This window comes from Macaca nemestrina, chromosome 7, assembly GCF_043159975.1.
Source record: "Macaca nemestrina isolate mMacNem1 chromosome 7, mMacNem.hap1, whole genome shotgun sequence".
Lineage (NCBI taxonomy): Eukaryota > Metazoa > Chordata > Mammalia > Primates > Cercopithecidae > Macaca > Macaca nemestrina.
The window spans coordinates 159,773,339-159,797,141 of record NC_092131.1 but is presented as its reverse complement, the minus strand read 5'-3'; the positions used below and the strand labels follow the sequence as shown (position 1 = coordinate 159,797,141).

At 40.1% G+C, this 23,803-nt stretch overlaps 2 protein-coding genes across 10 annotated transcripts in view; one reads left to right on the top strand and one right to left on the bottom strand.

Moving 5' to 3' along the window:
• The window catches only part of LOC105491681 (transmembrane protein 87A), a 62,333-nt gene extending 40,132 nt beyond the window's left edge, over nucleotides 1-22,201 (bottom strand). For 2 of the 3 annotated variants that reach the window (XM_011758264.3, XM_011758265.3), the window contains exons 1-6: nucleotides 22,058-22,201; nucleotides 20,875-20,935; nucleotides 17,088-17,173; nucleotides 13,311-13,424; nucleotides 10,402-10,455; nucleotides 10,165-10,209 (exon numbers count right to left, since the gene is read on the bottom strand). In XM_011758264.3, the coding sequence (XP_011756566.2) occupies nucleotides 10,165-10,209; nucleotides 10,402-10,455; nucleotides 13,311-13,424; nucleotides 17,088-17,173; nucleotides 20,875-20,935; nucleotides 22,058-22,201 (504 nt within the window). Of the gene's footprint in view, nucleotides 1-10,164; nucleotides 10,210-10,401; nucleotides 10,456-13,310; nucleotides 13,425-17,087; nucleotides 17,174-20,874; nucleotides 20,938-21,702; nucleotides 21,962-22,057 lie in introns of those variants that run through there. The other variant, XM_071067034.1, reaches the window with a different exon arrangement.
• Nucleotides 22,157-23,803, top strand: part of LOC105491688 (glucosidase alpha, neutral C) — a 96,238-nt gene continuing 94,591 nt past the window's right edge. For 3 of the 7 annotated variants that reach the window (XM_011758271.3, XM_071067033.1, XM_011758275.3), the window contains exon 1: nucleotides 22,247-23,315. In XM_011758271.3, coding sequence (XP_011756573.2) covers nucleotides 23,287-23,315 — 29 coding nt within the window. In that variant the 5' untranslated portion in view covers nucleotides 22,247-23,286. Of the gene's footprint in view, nucleotides 23,316-23,803 lie in introns of all 7 variants that reach the window. The other 4 variants (XR_011606129.1, XM_071067031.1, XM_071067030.1 and 1 more) reach the window with 3 other exon arrangements.

Genomic DNA, 23,803 nt, shown 5'->3' with positions numbered 1-23,803 from the left:
GTTTATTCTAGTCATTCGTCTAATCTTTTTTCAAGGTTTTTAGCTTCCTTGCAATGGGATCGAACATCCTTCTTTAGCTTGGAGAGGTTTGTTATTACTGACCTTCTGAAGCCTACTTCTGTCAACTCGTCAAATTCATTCTTTGTCCAGCTTTGTTCCGTTGCTGGCGAGGAGCTGCGAGCCTTTGGAGAAGAGGTGCTCTGGTTTTGAGAATTTTCAGCTTTTCTGCTCTGGTTTCTCCCCATCTTTCTGGTTTTATCTACCTTTGATCTTTGATGTTGGTGACCTACAGATGGGGTTTTGGTGTGGATGTCCTTTTTGTTGATGTTGATACTATTCCTTTCTGTTTGTTAGTTTTCCTTCTAAGAGTCAGGTCCCTCAGCTGCAGGTCTGTTGGAGTTTGCTAGAGGTCCACTCCACACCGTTTGCCTGGTTATCACCAGCGGAGGCTGCAGAACAGTAAATGTTGCTGCCTGATCCTTCCTCTGGAAGCTTCGTCTCAGAGGAGCACCTGGCTGTATGAAGCATCAGCTGGCCCCTATTGGGATGTATCTCCCAGTCAGGCAACACGGGGGTCAGGGACCCACTTCAGGAAGCAGTCTGTCCATTCTCAGAGCTCAAACACTGTGCTGGGAGAACCACTGCTCTCTTCAGAGCTGTCAGACAGGGATGTTTAAATCTTCAGAAGTTTCTGCTGCCTTTTGTTCAGCTATGCCCTGCCCCCAGAGCTGGAGTCTACAGAGGCAGGCAGGCCTCGCTGAGCTGTGCTGGGCTCCACCCAATGTGAACTTCCTGGCCGCTTTACCTACTCAAGCCTCAGCAATGGCGACGCCCCTTCCCCAGCCGGGCTGCCACTTCACAGTTCTATTTGGGACTGCTGCGCTAGCAGTGAGCAAGGCTCCGTGGGTGTGGGACCCGCTGAGCCAGGTGCGGTATATAATCTCCTGGTGTGCCCTTTGCTAAGACCATTGGAAAAGTGCAGTATTAAGGCGGAAGTGTCCCAATTTTCCTGGTACAGTCTATCACGGCTTCCCTTGGCTAGGAAAGGGATATCCCTGACCCCTTGCACTTCCCGGGTGAGGCGATGCCCCGCCCTGCTTTGGCTTGCCCTCCGTGGGCTGCACCCACTATCCAACCAGTCCCAGTGAGATGAACCAGGTATCTCAGGTGGAAATGCAGAAATCACCCATCTTCTGTGTCAATCACGCTGGGAGCTGCAGACAGAGCTGTTCCTATTCGGCCATCTTGGAATCCAGCTCCCATTCATTTTTATAGATGAATGATATTCCATTTTATGGACATAAAACATTTTACTTTTTCATTCCTGGTTGTAGTTTGAGATCTGTGAGCTTCTCAATTTTTCTGAAATTCATAATTTCATCAAATTTAGGAAGTTGCTGGGCATTATTCCTTCAAATATTCTTTCCATACCTTTCTCTCTCTCTTCTCCCTCTGATGAATTCCTACTATGTGGATGTTGATACACTTAAGGGTGTCCCATAGGTCTCTCAGGCTCATCTTCATTCTTTTTATCATTTTTATCTCTATGTTCTCCTGGTTTCCTTTAGGTTCTTCATCCATGGTTTTTTTAATTTTTAGCTCTTTGAGCATATTTAAGACAGTTCATTTAAAATCTTTGGTCTGGTGAGTCTAATGCTGAGGCTTCCTCTTTGAAGCATGTATACTTTTTTAATCCTGTAAATATGCCATACTTTGTTTATATGGATGCCTCATAATTTTCCACTGAAAACTAAATGTTATAAAGTGACAACTCTGGAAACCACAATCTGCCCCCTCCTTGGGGTTTGTTAGCTGGTAATAATATGGGTTGTCTCTTTTACTTAGTAACTTTTCTAAACCATTTTTTAAAAGTCTGCATTCTTAGACCTGTGTGGCTACTGGAATCTATATTCCTTTAGCTTAGCGGTCAGCTAGTGTTTTGACAAAGATTTCTTAAACACCAGGAGCCAAAGACAAAAAAGAACAGAATATTCTCCCAGTCTTTGCACCCTGGGGCAATCCTTCAATGCTTAGCTGGGCCAATTAAAGCTGTTCCTTAGTCTTCACTTTTTGCTTGTACAGAGCCTGAAGGTTAGCCAGAATGAAAGCTTAAGGTCATCTAAGGTCTTTTCTGATCATATGTCCAGTCGTGAGAATATACATGGCTTTCTTCATACCTCAATATACACAGAAGCTTTAAAAAGCCTTGTTCTTCCACAAATCTCCTTTCTGGACCCCTTCCTTCTCATGCTTGACAGTCTCTCTATTGCTTATCCCCACTGTTATCCCCTTCCCTATGTACGCAATACTTCTGCCTTCAAATGCTTTTGGCAAACACAACCCAGGAAGCCACTCCAGCCCTGGGAACACTCTAAATTGGGGAAAACAGAGGCAAGTCCTTGCACGGGTCCTTCAGGGAGCCTCCAGACAGGTGAAAACACACAATGGCAAGTCTTTAAGAAAAAGGTCTGTATTAGTTCCCCTGGCACTAGTGACTTGCACCATGACTGTGGGTTGCCATCTTCCTGCCTCTGAACTGGGAAGGAGGGTATGGTAAACAAATTACAATATCACAGAACTTTCTTAATGTAATGTAGCAGCTTCTTTGTTGAACTTTTTCCTTATTTAAGTTTTGGCTCGATTTCAAAGTTCTGTGAAAGTTGCATGTGACAGTTTTCATCAGTTTACTAGTTGCTTTTGTGGAAGCATGGAGACCTGGACTTCGCTACTCGACAATTCTTGGTAATATCATTCTTATTAGCTCCATTTTATTATGTAAGAAACTGAAGCACAATAACATTTCCAAGGGAAATATTAAGTTATGAAGTTGGGATTTCAAAATCTAGGACACCTGACCCCAGAGCCTGGGCTCTTAACTACCATCTCAACTATTAATTATTTTGTTCTCCATAACAGAACTATTTTTTTCTTTATTTCCCTTTTTCACAGTCTACCGCTAGCTTGTGAACAGAATTATTTTTAAAGCACTGTCTTCATGGTATGATCTCAAAATTGTAAGTGCCCTTCAACAGAACTTTTTAACCCCATGAGTAAGGTAATTAAAGCTACAAGTGACAATCCATTATTGATGCTGTCAGACAGACAGACTACAAGAGTAGTTTTGTTGCCAGAACATGCTATTTTTGATTAAGCACTGCGTTGTCAAAATTGCAATGGTTACAAAACTAAACATACTCTTACCATACAATCTAGCAATCATGCTCCTTGATAGTTACCCAGATGAGTTGAAAACTTACGTCCACATAAAACCCTGGACACAAATGTTTACAACAGCTTTATCTATAATTGTTATAATTTGAAAGCAATCAAGATGTCCTTCAATAGATGAATGGATAAACTGTGATATATCCAAACAATGGAATATGATTCAGCACTAAAAGGAAATGAACTATCAAGCCACCAGAAGACATGGAGGAACCTTAAATGCATATTACTAAGTGAACGAAGCCAATCTAAAAAGGTCACATATTTGTACAACTCCAACTAGATGACATTCTGGAAAAGGCAAAACTATGAAGACGGTAAAAAGATCAGTGATTGCCAGTTCAAGGCGAAAGGAGAGACGAACAGGCAGAGCCCAGAGGATTTTTAGGCACTGAACCTATTCTGTATGATACTACAAAGGTGAAGATGTCTTTACACATTTATCAAAATTCATACAATGTACAATGCAGAGTGAACCTTAATGTAAACTACAGACTTTGGTTGATAATGACATGTCAACATGGTTCATCAATTATAACTGTGTGCCACAGTGGCGCAGTATGTTGATGACGGGGGAGGCTAAGTGTACAGGTATAGACAGGGCATGTGGGACCACTCCTTTTTTTTTTTTTTTGAGACAGAGTGTTGCTTTATTGCTTAGACTAGAGTACAGTGGCATGATCATGGCTCACTGCAGCCTTGAACTCCTGGGCTTAAGTGACCCTCCCACTTCAGCCTCCCTTGTAGCTGTGACTATAGGCATGCACAACCATGCTGGGTAATTTGGGTTTTGTTTGTTTTTAAGATGGAGTTTTGCTCTTGTCGCCCAGGCTGGAGTGCAATGGTGCGATCTTGGCTCACCACAAACTCCGCCTCCCAGGTTCAAGTTATTCTCCTGCCTCAGCCTCCCAAGTAGCTGAGATTACAGGCATACGCCACCACGCCCAGCTAATTTTATATTTTTAGTAGAGATGGGTTTCTCCATGTTGGTCAGGTTGGTCTCAAACTCCCGACCTCAGGTGATCTGTCTGCCTGGGCCTCCCAAAGTGCTGGGATTACAGACATGAGCCACTGTACCCAGCCAACTTTTGCTTTTTGTAGAGATAGGGTCTCAATGTTTTCCAGGCTGCTCTTGAACTCCTGGGTTCAAGTGATCCTCCCACCTTGGCCTCCCAAAGGGCGTAAGCCACTGCACTGGCCTCTCTGTACCTTTTATTCAATTCTGTTGTGAACCTAAAACTGCTCTAAACAATAAACTCTATTAATTTTTTTTAAATTGTAATGTTAAATGTATCACATTATTGCTTAAATCCAAAACAACTGAGTTAATCAAAATATTAAAGTGTTCTCTTTTATCATTCTTTCCTTAGAAGAAGGGACATGCAGAGGACCTTCCTTCCATAAACATATAGGTTTTTTTTTTTCTTTAGATGGAGTCTTGGTCTGTTGCCCAGGCTGGAGTGCAGTGGAACGATCTCGGCTCAATGTAATCTCCGCCTCCTGGGTTTAGGCAATTCTCCCACCTCAGCCTCCCACGTAGCTGGGATTACAGGCGTGCGCCACCACGCCTAGTTAATTTTCCTTTTTTTTTTTTTTTTTGTATTTTTAGTAGAGATGCAGTTTCACCACGTTGGCCAGGCTGACCTTGAACTCCTGACATCAGGTGATCCACCCACCTTGGCCTCCCAAAGTGCTGGGATCACAGGTGTCAGCCACTACACCCGGCCCATAAACATATATATTTAATCAGAGCTTTAATGAAATAGGATGGAGGTACTGAATTTGTGAGTATCCTTTTTGTTTTTTTGAGACAGAGTCTCATTTTGTCACTCAGGCTGGAGTGCAGTGGTGCAATCATAGATCACTACAACCTGTGCCTTTTGGGCTCAAGTGATTCTCAGGCCTCAAGCACTCAAGTAGCTAGGATTACAGATGTACCCCACCACACCAAGCTAATTTTTGCATTTTTAGTAGAGACAGGGTTTTGCCATGTTGACCGGACTGGTCTCAAACCCTGGCTTTAAGTGATCCACCCACTTTGGGCCTCAAAAATGCGGAGATTACCATTGAACCCAGCCTGTGAATATCCTTTAAATAGGATTATAAGGTATTTGCCTTGGACCAAATTTTCAGGAAGAAAGATCAAAAGATAGTTAATTCTTTCATTTCTTTTGACTATATTTTGACTAAGTATTCCTAAATATTACTTGTGGTATTCAACAGGGTCACCTTTCAGCCAGTTCTAATCACTGTAACAAGACTGAAGCCTTGAATAGAACTCAAAGTATGCTGTGCACAGAAGACAAATGAAGAAAGCACAAGAGCCAATATCCATATAAATGAATGTTCACCTTCAACAATAATTTTTTTGTTGTTGTTTTTGTTTTTGAGACAAGGTATGGCTCTATTGCCTAGAGTGAAGTGGTGTGATCTTGGCTCACTGCAATCTCTGCCTCCCAGGCTCAAGCCATCCTCCCACATCAGTCACCCAAGTAGCTGGGACTACAGGCGCACGTGCCATCTTCTGGCTAATTTTTCCATCATTTTTTGTAGAGACAAGGTTTCACCATATTGCCCAGGCTGGTCTTAAACTCATGAGCTCAAGTGATCCGCCTGCTGTGGCCTTCCAACGTGCTGGGGTTATAGGCGTGAGCCACAGCGCCTGGCTTAACAATAATTTTTTAAATATAATTTACAACAACAAATTATTGCTTAACTAGACAAACTGCATAAAATCTATTTTAAATGACAGCCATTGTTTTTGTGAGGAAAGATGGAAACTCACTGCTATGGTTTAGATATCTGTCCTCCCAAATTTCGTATTGAAATTTGATCCCCAGTGTTGGAGGTGAAATCTAGAGAGAGGTGTTTGGGTCACGGAGCCAATCCCTAACGAATGGCTTGGTGCCACTGTCCTTTCAGTAATGACTTCTCCCTCTATTGCTTCCTTGATTATTAAAAAAGAGTCCACTACGTCCTCTCCTCCTCCTCCCTCTTTCCTTCTTCCTCCCTTGCCATGTGATCTGCACACACAGACTCCCCTTCACCGGTGTCCCACCATGAGTGGAAGCAGCCTCAAGCCCTCACTAGAAACAGATGCCGGCCCCATGCTTCTTTCATAGCCCACAGAACAGTGAGCCAAATAAACCTCTTTTTTTTAATAAATTACCCAGCTCCAGGTGTCCTTCCATAGCAACATAAACAAACTAAGACACTCTCACTTTCTTGGGGCCATAAATTGCTACGAAAAAGAGGTTTAAACTGTGCATACATGTGGATCTAGCAATTCTACCTCCAGGAATTTAGCCTAAAGATTATAAATGTACACAGAGATACAGCTACACATTATGAACATGACCTTATCCATAATAGGGAAAATTTGGGAACAACCCAAATATTCATCAATTGGGAGTTAATTATTAAAATCATAATAAAATGGAACAATAAGCAGCCATGAAAAGGTGAAGTAGTATTCAATGTACCAGTTTGGTAGTAAAAATAAAAAATTATACAACGGTGTCTAATATGATCTTATTTTGGTTAATATGCATGTGCTCTGTGTAATCACACCAAACGCAAACTATTAGAACATAAAATTACAAAGGATTTTTACTTTTAAGTTATAGAATTAAAAACTTATCCCAATATACAATTCTTCAGAGATCAGAAAATAAAGACTTAAAAGCAAATGTAGTTAAAATATTAATCACAACACTGCATAAAATTCCAAGATAATGAAACTCATAAATGTTCAAGAATAGAGAATTGAACAAATTGCAATGTACTCATACAATAAGACACTACACAAGCATTTAAGTAACAATGTAATACAATATTTACCAAACTGAAGAGATAGATGTCCATGTTATATTGCTAAGCTACAAAAAAAGTCATATAATACATACTATAAGATCCCCTTTTTAAAATAAATATCAACATGCCCATATACAAAAGACTAGGAAAATAAATACATCACTGCATGGTATTATAGATTACTACTTTCTTCTTTTCATTCATTTCGTCTCCATTTTCACAGTGAATATATGCCTATTAGTAAGAGAAAATCCAATGGATATCTTTTTTCTTTTTTTTTTTTTTGAGATGGAATCTCAGTGGTCACCCAGACTGGAGTGCAGTAGCGTGATCTCAGCTCACAGCAACCTCCACCTCCCACGTTCAAGTGATTCTCCTGCCTCAGCCTCCCGAGTTGCTTGGATTACAGGTGCCTGCCACCATGACCAACTAATTTTTGTATTTTTAGTAAAGACAAAGTTTCACCACATTGGCCAGGCTGGTCTCAAACTCCCCACCTCAAGTGATCTGCCCACCTTGGCCTCCCAAAGTGTTGGCATTATAGGCGTGAGCCACTGCACCCAGTCCTAACGGCTATCTTTTGTTTAAAAAAATTAACAGGCCGGGCGCGGTAGCTAAAGCCTGTAATCCCAGCACTTTGGGAGGCCGAGACGGGCGGATCACGAGGTCAGGAGTTCGAGACCATCCTGGCTAACACGATGAAACCCCGTCTCTACTAAAAAATACAAAAAACTAGCCGGGCGAGGTGGCGGACGCCTGTAGTCCCGGCTACTCGGGAGGCTGAGGCAGGAGAATGGCGTAAAAACCCGGGAGGCAGAGCTTCCAGTGAGCTGAGATCCGGCCACTGCACTCCAGCCTGGGCGACACAGCGAGACTCCGTCTCAAAAAAAAAAAAAAAAAAAAAAATTAACAAAGATTGTCATGCCTAACCTACTTTCAGTTAAAATTCTGTATAAATAAAACTGGGGTTTGGGTAGTGAGAATATTTTCCGAATGGCAGAATAAGAAACTCTGAAAATCTACTCATCTATAAAAGCAACAAAAACACTGGCAAAAACTATCAAAATCAACTTTTGGAACTTTGGAAATTAATTAAAGTCTTTCAACAATACAAGAAATGCTTCTTCGAGAAAGGCAACTGAATCTAGGAAAGAAAAGTAAGCTTGAGATGTCTGTGTTCACTGTAATCCCATCCCTCTCTCTCAAGTTCCTTAAAACCAAAGTCGCTGAAACCGTTAACAGCTGAGAAAAACAACAGCTTAGCAGCCACTGGGCAAAGGGGACAGGGGAAGGGAACATAGAGTTTCACTCTGTTGCCTAGGCTGGAGTGCAGTGGTGTGATCTCAGCTCACTGCAGCCTCCACTTTCTGGGTTCAAGTGATTCTCCTGCTTCAGCCTCCCAAGTAGCTGGGATTACAGGTGTGCACCACCATGCCTGCCTAATTTTTGTATTTTTGGCAGAGACAAGTTTCACCATGTTGGCCAGGCTGGTGTCAAACTCCTGGCCTCAAGTGATCTGCTCACGTAGGCCTCCGAAAGGAAAAAACAAATTTGGAGGTCCCTAAAAGACTGATCACCTGAGCTGTCTGGCAAATTGCTGAAAAGCTCCATTCTCAGGGCTTGTCTTTATCTGACCTGACTCAGAGATCACCTAGTGTCAACAGCCCTGTACTCAAAGCATTTGCCAAACACACTGAATAGCAATCCTTCAAAATCACAGCTGCCTGAGGTGACATTACCAACCGGGGCTACTAAGAGGCTGATCGGAAACTTAAAAGGAAAAACTGGAGAATGGGATGTCCACAGGGACTTTGGAAAGCTCCAAAATATTCCTGGAAATCTAGAAGGCCATATGCCCAGGGCTGTGCACAGGTCCAGGAGAGACCTGAGAAGGCCCTAATCACTCGCTGGCTGATCTTAAGGCTCTGTGCAAGCAGGAAGTAAAAGTTAAGACAAAGTGGAAACTGTGAAAGAGGCCAGACACAAGGCCACGTATTATATGATTTCAGTTATATAAAATGTCCAGAAAAGGCAAATACAGAGACAGAAAATAGATTACTGATTGTCAGAGGCTGGGGGCAGGAAAAATGGGGAGTGACTGATAATGAGTATGGGGCTACTTTTGGGGACGATGAACAATTCTGGAACTAGACTTTGAGTGGTGCTTGCACAACTTGAGAATACTAAAAACCACTAAATTATATGCTTTAATATAATAACTTTAACAGTAACTTTTAGGCTGGGCGCAGTGGCTCACACCTATAATCCCAGCACTTTGGGAGGCTGAAGTGAGATGATTACTTGAGCCTAGGAGTTCCATACCAGCCTGGGCAACATGGTGAGACCCAATCTCTACAAAAAAATTTTAAAAATTAGCCAGGCATGGCGGTATGTGCCTGTGGTCCCAGTTACTTGGGAGTCTGAGGCAGGAGGATCACTTGAGCCCAGGAGGTCAAGGCAGCAGGGAGCCATGTTCACACCACTGTTCTTCAGCATGGGCAAGAGTGAGAGCTTGTCTCAAAAAACAAAACAAAACAAAACAAAACATAACTTCTGTCATATGTATACTATACCTTCATAAGGTTATAAAATTAAAAACTTTAATCAGCCTTATAAAAACCGTAATCCCACATTGATAGCTGTCATCCTTCCTCTAAATTTTTAACTGGTGATGTTTTGAGGGATTAGTTATTATGAATTTTTAAATAGTATCCATACAATGCATATTTATGAAAACTTAAGGCATATTTACAGTTTTAGACCTTATTTCAATTTTCCAAACTCTCTTTCAATTATATTTTATCACAGATAATTTTAGATGAAGTTTAAGAGTTCTTATTTTTAATAAGTTTCTTCCTGTTTACAGATACGTATTGAGGGATAATTATAAAAGCAATACAGGTGTACAGAAGAAAATGTAGAAATACAAAAAACACAAAGAAGTAACTAAAAATCACTCATGGTTATCATCCAGAGATCCAACCATTTTTAAGATTTTGGTCTATAGCTTCCAGACTTAACTTTCTTTTCAAATGTTAGCATCATATGCGAGAACAATTCAAAAATATATGAATATAAGAAAACTAAAATATGTGTTCAATGCCCCAAATCCCCAAATATACTTACAGTTTTGTCTCCAATAAAGGTAAGGTTTGTTCCATTCTCCTTAGCCTTTAAATATTAAAAAATAATAATAATTAATTCAGAACTTCTCGTTTTTAGCTGCCCAAGTTCCTGTAGCCTCTGTCTGAGCCTGCTCCCCAGGTGCAGCACTCCCTCCCTGGAGATGTAGCGAGCATGGGTGTCTCCTGCACCACCAAAGTTTTTACTGCACTCTCAGAAATATATAATGAAAACAATTACCTCCTGTTTTTCTCCTAAAAGAGGCAGTCGATGCATAAAATCTCCAGAAAAGCTCTATAAAAGAAACACAAAACTAAAAAAATTAAAGGTGTGTAAATACTAGAAGAAAAGTGTAGCTGAAAATACAAAGAAATGGTTAAAACAAAACACCACACCCTAACTAGTAAATATAACAACACAGCATCAGTAGACAAAACATTTCCAATTAACCACAAACAAGTGAATAAAACCCTGCTGGGAACTAGAAAATAGTATCAAACCAAAACGGCCATTCAATTTTTCTATGAGAATAATAAACATTTAAGAATGACAAAGTCTTAGATATAGGATGTATACTTAGGATAGAAGAATCTTAGATCACTTCCCCTCATTTTACAGGTGAGTAAAATGTGGCTCAAAACTACAAAGCTTTAGACAAAGAAATAGGATTTAAACCTAATATTCTTTTTTTTTTTTTTTTTGAGACGGAGTCTTGCTCTGTCGCTCAGGCTGGAGCGCAGCAGTAGGATCTTGGCTCACTGCAAGCTCCGCCTCCCAGGTTCACGCCATTCTCCTGCCTCAGCCTCCCGAGTAGCTGGGACTACGGGTGCCTGCTACCACGCCCGGCTAATTTTTTTTGTATTTTTAGTAGAGCCGGGGTTTCACCATGTTAGCCAGGATGGTCTCGATCTCTTGACTTTGTGATCCACCTGCCTCGGCCTCCCAAAGTGCTGGGATTACAGGCGTGAATCACCGCGCCCGACCTAAACCTAATATTCTTGACACTTAGGTCTGCTGTCCCTTCCACCGCACTACATTTCATGCCTGTAAAAAACTACACTAATTATCTTTCTTACCAATTATCGGTAGATGAGGCATTCTCCTTCCTGAGTAATGAGACTGTGTAATTCAACCTGTTACATTAGACTGGAGGAGGAGAGGAAACCTTACCAATAAGCCAAGACCCTGGAAAGATTATAGCACATCTGAAAGTAGTCAGCCTCAGGCAACCAGAGGCAACAGGTAGCTTTCCATAATCAAATCCAGGAAAGACCAACCAATCCTCCTAGTCTAAGGGATAAATTTGGAAAACCAACAGAAAACATACAAACTACACAACATCACATTGTTTCTAGCTTTCTCTACCATTCTTTCACCATCTTAAAGCTATTTTCTTCTCCCTTCAAGATCATAAAACCTAAGTTATAATAAAAGCTGAACTCTTCCTTCAATTACCAATTACTTCATCTGCTCATCAACTATCAATTTTTTTTTTTTTTTGAGACCAAGTTTCACTCTTGTTGCCCAGGCTGGAGTGCAGTGGCACGATCTCAGCCTTCTGGGTTCAAGTGATTCTCCCACCTCAGCCTCCCGAGTAGCTGGGATTACACGCCCAGATAATTTTTTTTGTATTTTTAGTAGAGACAGGGTTTCACCATGTTGGCCAGGTTGGTCTTGAACTCCTGACCTCAGGTGATCCGCCCACCTCAGCCTCTCAAAGTGATGGGATTACAGGCCTGAGCCACCGTGTCCAGGCTCAATTACAATTCAATAATTAAATTTGTCTTCTTAATAATAAACTTTACTTCCAGTAATTTAACAGTTCAAGGCAAGCTGCTAAATATTCCAAAACGATTTTTAAATATAGTAAGGACAAGTATAGATGATAATTACTATAACTATTTTTAACACATATAAAACTTTTCTATCAAAAAAATTGGTATTAGATTACTATTTCTAAGACAAAATTTCATATCAGAATCCCACTTACATTACATATATGTAAGCGTGAAAAATACATGATTATTCACATCTCCCTCTTTCTACAAAATTAAGGTGTGAAATTGAACTCTAAGATGATGATACCCTTCTGATTTCAGATCTATAGCAGTAAAATTTTAAAGACTTGATTTTTCTAGGAACATATTAACGAGATGAGGAGACCAGAGAATTAAAAATGTGAGGTTTTAAATGTCTATCAACAGATGAATGGAAAAACAAAATGTGGTACATACATACCATAAATCATCATTTAGCCTTAAAAAGGAATGAAATTCTGATAATGCTACAACATGGATGAACCTTAAAAACATTATGCTAAGTGAAAGAAGTCAGACAAAAAAAAAAAACAAAAGTTGTATGATTCTATTTATATGAGGTATCTAGAATAGTCAAATTCATGGAAAGTAGAAGAGTGGTTACTGTGGACTTGGGGTTGGAGGGTGGGGAATTTTTGTTTAATAGGTATGCTGTTTTAGTTTGGGATGATAAAAGTACTAGACATGCGGCTCAGCCCGGTGGCTCACAACTGTAATCCCAGCATTTCAGGAGGCTAAGGTGGGTAGATCACTTGAGGTCAAGAGTTCAAGACCAGCCTGGCTAACATGGTGAAATCCTGTCTCTACTGAAAATACAAAAAGAATTAGCCAGGTGTAATGGTGTGAACCTATAGCCCTAGCCACTTGGGAGGCTGAGGCGAAAGAATTACTTGGACCCCGGACGGAGGTGGAGACTGCAGTGAGCCAAGATTGCGCCACTGCACTCCAGCCTGGGGGACAGAGCGAGACTCTGCCTTGGAAAAAAAAAAAAAGTACTGGAGATATGGAGATGGGTTGATGGCTGCACAGCAATGTGAATATACTTAATGCCACTGTATTATACACTTAGAAATGGTTAAAATGGTAAATTTTATGTAGTGTATATTTTACCACATTAAAAAAAATGGGGGTTTGCTTTTTACACACAAAGGAAAATACAATCTCTCTTTGATGAGTTGAGTATGTAAGTGGCTTACTATGTACCTATCAGAACATGCTTCCACTTACTTCTACCAAAAGAAATACTTGAGGAGTGGGAGAGGATACAGCCAAAAATACAGACATTCCATTTTTTACCTATTCTATTTACCTCCAACCACTTGCAAAGATTACCTGTGTTTTAAAGAGTTCACTGCAGTTTTGGAACAATTTTGATGACGTTTGATATCTCCCAGACAAGCCTCTTTTTTCCTTAAGTTTTTCCAAATACATCTCTACTTCTTCTGCCTGAAAAAAGAGATAATACAGAGTAGTTAATTCACCTTTCAAAAAATAAGATACTAAGAGCACAACAAATAGTTCACCTGTAGTACAAATATAATTTTGAGTTTGCTATTTTAAAAATGAACAGCATCAGATAAAGGCTCCATATAAAAGTATCTAAGAATCGTACACTATTAGACTCAAGGGCATAATTCTAGTCTTGGCTCACAAGGCATAGTTCTACTAACAATTCTGAGTAGACTGGGAAACTGCCAAAGTGTAGAGGGTTTTGTCACATTAAAATATACTTAAAAGAGTTTACTTGACCAAATTAACATCATCAACAAAAAGATAGTCATGCTCATAAACTAAGATAGAGCACAAAATTGCTGCAAGCACAAAAGAAGGACAATCTTTTTTAAAAAATGCAAATAGGGAGATAGAAACAGAATGGAAAAGGTCTGAACAATTCAACTCAGAACTCTATATATTTTTTAAAAAATTTTTACTTTAGGTTCAGGTAGACACATGCAACTTTGTTACACAGGTAATCTCAACTCACAGGGGATTGTTTCACAGATTATTTCATCACCCAGGTACCGCCTAGTACTCAAGAGTTATTTTTTCTGATCCTCTCCCTCCACCCTGAAGTAGGCCCAGTATCTGTCATTCCCCTCTTTGTGACCATGTGTTCTCATCATTCAGCTCCATCTTATAAGTGAAAACGTGATATTTCGCTTTCTGCTCCTGTGTTAGGTTGCTAAGGATAATGGCCTCCAGCTCCTTCTGTGTTCTCACAAAGGAAATGATCTCTCATTCTTGTTTATGGCTGCATATGTACTGCATTCTTTTTTATGGCTGCATATGTACCACATTTTATTTATCCAGTTTACCACTGATGAGCATTTAGGTTGATTCCATGTCTTTGCTATCGTGAACAGTGCTGCAGTGAACATACGTGTGCATGTGTCTTTATGGCAGAATGATTTATATTACTTTGTATATATACCCAGTAATGGGACTGCTGGGTCAAATGGTAATTCTGTTTTTATCTCTTTGAGGAACTGCCACACTGCTTTCCACAGTGGCTGAACTAATTTACACTCCCACTAACAATGTATATGCATTCCTTTTCCTCCACAACCTTGCCAGCATATATTATCCTTCGACTTTTTAATAATAGCCATTCTGATGTGAGATGGTATCTCATTGTGATTTTGATTTGCATTTCTCTAATAATCAGTGATACAGAGCTGTTTTTTTCATATGCTTGTTAGCTGTATGTATGTCTTCTTTTGAAAAGTGTCTGTTCATGTCCTTTACCCGCTTTTCTATGGGGTTGTTTTTTGCATATAAATTTGTTTAACTTCCTCATAGAGGCTGGATATTAAATCTTTGTTGGATGCATAGTTTGTAAATATTTTTTCCCATTCTGTAGGTTGTCTGCTTACTTTGTTGATAGTTTCTTTTGCTGTGCAGAGGCTCTTAAGTTTAATTAAATCCCATTTGTCAATTTTTGCTTTTGTTGCAATTGCTTTTGGCATCATCATGAAATCTTTGCCACTTACCATGTCCAGAATGGTATTGCCTAGGTTGTCTTCCAGGGTTTTTATAGTTTTGGTTTTAGATTTAAGTTTTTAATCTATCTTGAGTTGATTTTTGAATATGGTGTGAGCAAGGGATCCAGTTTCAATCTTCTGCATATGGCCAGCACGCTAATGCAACACTATTTACTAAATAGGGAGTCCTTTCCCCATTGTTTGTTTTTGTCAGCTTTGTTAAATGTCAGATGGTTGTAGGTGTGCGGCCTTATTTCTGGGCTCTCTTTTCTGTTCCCCTGGTCTTTGTGTCTGTTTTGGTTACTGTAGCCCTGTAGCATAGTTTGAAGTCAGGTAATGTGATGCTTCCAGCTTTGTTCTTTGAGCAATATATTTTCAGTGCTCAAGTATTCCGGATTATGGCAATTCTCAAAAGTGTGGTCGCTGAACCCTTTCACAAAGTCTAGGTGGTCAAAACTATTTTCATGGCCAGGTATGGTGGTTCACACCTATAATCCCAGCACTTTGGGAGGCTGAGGCAGGTGGTTCACCTGAGGTCAGGAGTTCGAGACCAGCCTGGCCAACATCTTTACTAAAAATACAAAAATTAGCCAGGTGTGGTGGCAGACACCTGTAATCCCAGCCACTCGGGAGGCTGAGGCCAGAGAATCACTTAAACCGGGAGGCAGAGATTGTGGTGAGTCGAGATCACGCCACTGCACTCCAGCCTGGGCGACAGAGTGAGACTTCATCTCAAAAAAAAAAAAAAAAAAAAAATAGTATGCTATTTGACTCGCAATGATATTACGAAAGCAACAGTGGGGAAAACTGCTGCCCCTTATCAGGAACTAAGGCAATGGCACTTAATTGTACTAGCAATCATATTCTTCACAGTCGCAAACTGGCAGTTCTTAAAAATGCCAGTTTTATGTAAGAATATCCTTGATAAAACAGAAAAATTATTAATGTTATTAAATCTGGACATTTTGAGTACCTGACTTTTTAAATAATCTAGGTGACAAAATGGAAGTATGCAAAATACAATAAATTATTGTCCTGAGATAAAGCACTCTGCAACTGCTTTGACTTGTGAGTTAAACTAATCATTTTTTTCATGAAACACATTTACTTGAAAGAATGACTGAAAAACTACCATTACTCAGATGTGGTTATTTGAGAGATATTTCTCTGGAAATAGGCAATGGAGGCTGTCACCTCAAGGAAGACAACTGACAGTATTCACTGCCAAATAAAATTTGAGATTTCAAGCAAAAACTGGAATTGTGAAGAACTTGTATCTGCTACACTGAATTTAACTCCTTCCAAAACTTAAGAACCTACTGATGAGATGAAGAGGGCAGGGGATAGTTACAAACAATGTAAGTTTTAGCTAAATGTGAAATGAGTTAATATTTAGAAAATGTATATAATTCAGTCAACTATTTTCTAAATGACCAATAAATGATGCTACAAGATCACACACAGGTGAAAGATACATTCATAGCAGTGGATTTTTTTTATCAGAGTACAAAAAAAGTTCACTAATATTTCAGATTCCACATTGCAACTAACCTTTAAAAACTTCCACTTGAGTTTTCATACAGAATCAAAAAAGAATATCCTCAGTTATCTGAAAAGGCCATTAAAATACCATTCCTTTTCCCAACTATATATCTGTATGAGGTCATTATTTTCTACATGTACTTAAATCAAATTATTGCAACAGGCTGACTGAAGAAGGGAATATAAGAATCCAGTGATCTTCTGTTATCCCAGATAGTAAACAAACTTAAAAAAATACGAAACAATCGTACTCTTTTATGTAGTTTTCTTGGAAAAACAGTTATTTATATTAACATGTAATAAGTTTATTATTGCTACTTTAAAATTAATAAATATTTCTATATTTTCTGTTGTAATTTCTAATAGCATAAAAAGGCTTTCTGGAGTCTGCAATAATTTTTACAAATATAAAAGTTCTGAAACTAAAAAGTTTGAGAATTGATGGTCTGCAAATTGGGAAGCATGTGTTCTAGTTTCAGCTCTCCTCCTCCATAGCTACATGATACTCTTTCCTCCATGAAATCAAGAGACTGGAACCAGATAATCACTAAGGTCCAAGAAAAGTCTACAATTTTATGTTCGTTACCTTGAAGTTGTAGATTTCATTGTAACAATCAGCACTTTTCAGATACCAGGTTATATTCAAAGACAGGTCACAAGGTTCTCCATCAACTATAAAAGAATAAATTTTTGTTAACAAAAGATAATTCCCGAAAAAAGCATTTTTCCTAAACTGTTAACCTGCATCCTATTTATTTCCTACCCTAAACTGAGATACTCAAAGACAATCCTTTCTCCAAACATAAGGTATTGAAATAATATAGCAAAAAAAGCTGGATATTAAGATAAAAGTATTGTTGTTCATAGAAAAATAGCAGGTAGGCAGTTTTTAACCTCTTGAAACTGTGGATCTATTTTTATGCCATAAAGTCCTAACTTCTGGATCTCTATTGGGAAAAACCTGGGAGTGATAAAGCAGTCCTAAATTAAAGCCAGTCTTCTATTATTTAAGTTGAGCGGGCTAGGTGCAGTAGCTCACACCTATAACCCCAGAAGTTTGGGAGGCCAAGGCAGGGGGATCACTTGAGCCCAGGAGTTCAAGACCACCTTAGGCAACATAGTGAGAACTCATCTCTACAAAAAAATGTTTAAAAAGCTAGGCGTGGTGGTACTTGCTTGTAGCCCCAGCTACTCAGGTGAGGGAGGCAGGAGGATCACTTGAGCCCAGGAAGTCCAGTCTGCAGTGAGCCATGATGGTACCACTGCACTCTAGCTTGGGCGACAGAGCGAGACTCTGTCTCGAAAAACATAAATAAATAAATATGGCACACTGTTAGGCCAAAAAGGGAAATGAGTGGAAACAAATTATTAAGACCCTTCAAAAGGCTAGTTGAGACAAGGAATAACAAAATTAGGAATGCATGTCACAGGGCAATATTCGTAACTGTTAAATGGTGTTAAATGATGATATACATAATAGTGGATAACAATTCCACTGAGAGCATAATTCATATCTTGAACCTTGAAAGACATCAAGATAGAACAGAAAGAGCAATGAACGAAAAGCAAACATGGCTGTGGAAGGTAAAAATAGCAAAAGCAAAGATAAGCGTATCAGATTTTTTTTTCAAAGCCTACCTTAAAAGAGGCCTCAAGGAAGCTCATGTTATCATGGAAGCTTCATAAAACTCATTAAACACAGTTTGAAACAGTATTCTAATGAATCAAAACATTATTCTGAAGACTTGGGAGGGTAAATCTGACTATATGACTGATTAGCTAAAGGAAGTCAGTATTCGCTTTTATCTCTAATTCTAGCTGTGAAAGGAAAAATACACTAAAGACTCCCTACTTTATACAAATGTGACAAAAATAAACATGACTGCATTTAGGAATCTACTTTTGGTTCATAATAAAAGATGTAACCTAATTATAAGCTTCCTTTTTTTCTTTCTTTTAAACTGTTTTCTCAAACTAATTTTTAAATGACCAACACATTTTCAAAGGACTCTACTAGAATGTTCAAAAATCTAACCCGTTGGATAGAATTTATGGAAATGGTAAAAAGCAATCAGGCTATGAACTATTCAAAAGAATCCATACAGAGATAAAATTAACTAGTAAAAAGCCACTAAGAACACATCCCCCAAACAGGAGACTTGTAAGGAAATTTGGCAGCAAAAATACTGCTGTTTATGTTAAAAGACAACATTTAGAACCTTAAATGAAAGGTTTTAAGAGACAATAAAAATGGTTCCAGCTATTCCATGGAAAGCTATATACCATTCCCCAAAAAGTACAAAATCAAAGACAACTGGTAAATATGAGAAAGCACAGGAATAACTAAGAAAAAGATAATGTAAATGTTAAAGTGTCTCAGGCCAGGCATGGTAGCTCATACCTGTAATCCCAGAACTTTGGGAGGCCAAGGCAGGCAGATAACTTGAGGTCACGAGTTCGAGACCAGCCTGGCCAATATGGTGAAACCCCATCTCTATTAAAAATATAAAAATTAGCCGGCATGGTGGCACACGCCTATAGTCCCAGGTACTCGGGAGGCTGGGGCAGGAGAATCGCTTGAACCCGGGAAGCAGAGGTTACAGTGAGCAGAGATCGCGCCATTGCATTCCATCCTGGGCGTCACAGTGAAACTCCGTCTCAAAAAACAACAACAAAAAATAAAGTGCCTCAAATCCTCCAAAAACAATGAAATATAAACACTTCAAAATATGTAGTTGGGGCCAGGCATAGAGACTCATGCCTGTAATCCCAGTTACTCGGGAGGCCGAGGCAGGAGAATCACTTGAACCTGGGAGGCAGAGGTTGCAGTGAGCCAAGATCACGCCACTGCACTCCAGTCTGGGTGACAGAGCGAGACACCATCTTAAAAAAAAAAAAAAAAATGCAGTTGGTTTAACTTGGCAAAACACCACTAGATCAAACTACAAGTGAAAAAAAGACTGGACCTAATAAAAGAATAGAACAGCAAACAGGCTGTCAGACTATTCCAAAAGACAAGGGTTATTAGGTTACCTAGTAAACCAATCTCACAAGGCCAGTGTCAGAGTAGATTTGATCTAAATCAAATGTAAGTCATTGGTCAGGAGACTGATTATATATTCATGTACAGAGCATATACTCTTCAGAGAAATTCTACCTGCTGCTTTCACTCCCACTAGAATGTAAGCTCGATGAGGGAAGAACATTTTTCTATCACTTCCCCGCAGTCTATGCAATGAGTAATAGTTACTTATTAAACAATTGAAAAGAATAAAATCATCCAACTATGACTTACAATTTTGTACTTCCGTGAAGACAGTATGCATAGAATCACACATCTATCATCAGGATTTTTATCCCTCATCTAGAAATAAAGCTGCCCACAATCAATTATTTGCTAAATTAAAGCCAGTTTCAGAACTAAAAGGAACCTTTATTTAACACACAATGGGATACTTTAGATTCAGACACAGTCATTTTTCCACTAGACAAACTAGTTTTGTTCTACATTGTCCCTATTTCTTGATCATATCTGAGCTTCCTCTTCCAAGGCAGTAAAATACTCCTTTTGTAAATAAAAGATCTACTTAATATATTCCTTCACAGCCAATGGCCTGACAAACCTAGGTCATGTTTTCAGTAAACATTTAACAAGCACACAAGAGTAAAACCTCTTTAATCTACACAAAACAGATTAAAACCACCATGCAGGGAATCAACCCCAACATAACCACAGTCATGCACTATGTAACATTTCAGTAAATGAAAGACTACATATACAACGGGGGTCCCACTGTAATATCGTATTTGTACTCTACTTTCCTATGTTGAGATATACAAAAACTTACCATTGTGTCACAACCACCTATGTTATTCAGACAATAACATGTTATACAGGCTTATAGCCTAGGAGCAATAGGCTGTTCCATACAGACTAGGCGTGTAGTGCCATCCAGTTTTAAGTATGCCATCCAGTTTTAAGTATACTCTATGATGTCTGCATAATGACAAAATCACCTAAGGATGCTTTTCTCAGAACATATCAACCGTAAATGTAATTCGACTGAGATGTGACTGAATATTCAATGTAGTATATATAACACATGTATTAATATATACATTATATGTTAATATATAATGTATACATAGTGTATACACGCAATGTAAACGCCAAAAAAAACAAAAGAAGAAAATAAAGTTCACACGAGTACTTTGAAGATGATTCAGTGAAAGGACCTTAGTAATCCTAAAAACATTTATACCTAGATAATGCCAGACTATTAGATTTCAGAACTTTAAAAATAGGTAATTTAAAACATTACCTATGAATTTTAAAAATTCAAATTAAAACTTCATGGAATTCAAAAACTCACACTTCAGGAAGATAGTGGTATTTCTGAAGAGGATCTTTCCAAAACTAAAATAATTTTTCCCCTGAAAAGATAAAGCAAAGATAATTAGCCTCAGATGGCTTCAATTACCAAAGCATCATATAACTATCTAAGGCTGCTAGAAATTCCAACTTAACTTAAAATCTTTATGGAATGTACCCCTTAATCAGTTCATTCCCTTTACTCACCAATCACTGCTCAGAATAACCAATCATTTTTTCAAATGAACTATTCTGTGTGCAGATAACCAGAGTTTTATTTTCAAACCTAAAGACTTTATTAATCACTTTAATAACAAGCAAACACCTAACTGAACACCTGAAAATCTTCACCATTGAACAAAAGGTATAATGTTTGCCATATACAAAAGTCCAAACAAGATTTGGACATTACAATCAGTGAGCAGTGCAGAATGAAACAAAAAGGCCAACATAGGTTTAACGGGGCTAATGCTTTTCAGCACTTCCTCCCTGCATCTGGTTTTTGTCTGCTCACAGGACTATACCTGTTACTGAAATAAGGTTTAAAATGGGTAAGGGGCAGAAAGGGTCAACCCATGTAGTTAATTATCCAAATGAAAGATTAGCCTTACCACATTAAATTTTAAGTACTATTTCTTTCATTTTAACCACTCTCATGTTAAAACACATTTTAAAAATCTCTATGCTTTCTAGTTACACAGTAAAGCTTAGAATAGCCATTTCAAAGTTGAAGCGAAGTCGAACCATCTCGTAAGCAGGATTACTCAGGGACCAAGAAGTGCAGAGGAAAAAAAAGAAAGAAAGAAATGAAGACTCTATTTACATATCTTTCTTATCCAACCCGGGGGCACTGGATTCTGTGAAACATAATCTGAAACATAAACAACTCTCCGTTTGTACATCAAGTTTACATCTCAAGTCAGGCACTGAAAGTTCTGTTTTTCTGATGAGAAGCCGCTCCACCACTCCTGTCTGTTGCTGAAGTGGCCCTGACATTCCCGCTAGCCTCATCAGTGCGCGGCTTTCCCCTCCAGGGGGAGGTGGGTCCCAGTTGGCCAGCCACACAGACCATCCCGGCAACCCCACCCCTTTTGAAGAGACTTTTGCGGAACCTTCATGGACCCCTTGGGCCGCCGTAGCCCCACCTCTTGCTCCTCTAGGTTCAGACGCTAGTGAATACTCACCGACGGTATTGGAATGTGCCATTTGGACCGGTCGGCAGCAGCTACGGGTGCCGGTCCCACACTGAAAAGCGACAGTGGTGACGGGTGAGCTCCCAGAAGCAGAACAACGACAGGTAACACCTGAAGCCACGCAGCCGCCGCCATCTTCACAGCCGTGGAGTGACTACCGAAAGCATTTCACCCTCTTCCGGTTCGTCCCGCCTTCTTCCGGCTCTCCTCTGGGGGTGGGATTATCCGGGTCCTGGAAACGTCGCGGGGCTTGTTTGCTGTGCGACGTAGCGGCCCCTCCCTCAGACAGTCATCGTTGCGCCCTGAGACTTTGGACCTACTGCGCAAGCGTCACTCTGTTGGAACCTGGTCAGCTGGGTTAGGGAGATCGCTACATGCCAGCCCGGCCTGAGTCTTTTCTCTCTCCCAGCCCTTAAAGGTTTTGGGACCAGGCAGGCACCCCGTGCAGGATTTGGCTCTTTACTTCTTCCGCTCGCCCCAGCCCCTCATACCTTATAAGTCAGTGTCAGACATTGGGGCCAGAAAGTCTGGAAAAGCCCTAAGTCTGGCTGCCCAATTGGCGTCTACTAGTGAGTTCTCTGGTTTGGGTGGTATTTAAGCAAAGGCTGGAATTCGGCGGTGGTGGAGTACACGCGATTCCTAGACTGGGTAGTGTAACAACCTTCAAAGGCCCCTTCTAGCCCTGAAGAGGACGATGCTGCAGTAGAATCTGGCCGGAGACCTAACCTCCAGCAAAGACCCGGCCGGCACTTCCCACTCTTAACCGAAAACGGAGACAGAGAGGGTCAGTTTTCAAAATCTGTGGCGTGACCCCGCCACTGAGGTAGATCTGCAGATGCTTCGTCCCAGTCAGGGAGGCCGTCTCGGCATTTCCCGGTTCACACGCTCTTGATTTTTACCCTCTAGGACTCATTGCGTACACGCCCTCACCGCCGCCCAGTTTCGGTTCCTAACAAAAGCATGTTCCTCCTCAGCCACCCATAATCAAGACAAATTTGCCAAATAAATCATTGTAGAAACGCTAGTTTGGGCCTGAAAAATTCCAGGAGCAAGAGTCAAGATTTGTCACTCCATGAGGATCTGGAGAGAACTCCCTTTCCAGAAACTTGACGGTGAAGTGCTGGTTGTAATTTTAGAAAGACATCCAATCGTCTTTTTTAAAAGATCGCCCAGGGCCCTTGTCCTGAGAGCTGGGAGCTGGTCGGAGTGACAGAGAAGCCATGGAAGCAGCTGAGAAAGAGGAAATAAGGTAAAGGCCAAGTGCTTCTGTAGCAAGTGACCCCAGGGTCCCTAGAAACAGGGAATAGTACCTGAAAGTACCTGAAAACATTTTGGCTTTGAAGATTTCATTGATTTTTTTTTTAATTGCGCTTCTTATTTGCGTATTTGGTATTTGCTCATCTTTATCTTTTCTCTCAATTCGCGGGGAGTTAGTTGATATTAATAGCATCTTGTAAAATACTTTCAGGATGGTTAAATAGGCCGGGTGCAGTGGCTTAAGCAGGTAATCCCACAGCACTTTGGGAGGCCAAGGCGGGAGGATCGCTTGAGTCCAGGAGTTCCAGACCCCCTCCCCACCCCCTTGGAGTCCCAGCTACTTGGGAGACCAGTGGGGGGGATGGATTTGGAGGCTGCAGTGAGCTGTGATCTTGCCACTGCTTGGGCAACAAAGTGAGACCCTGTCTCCAAAAAAAGGGATGGTTAAATAACATTGACAGTGGAAAAGTTGCAATCAGA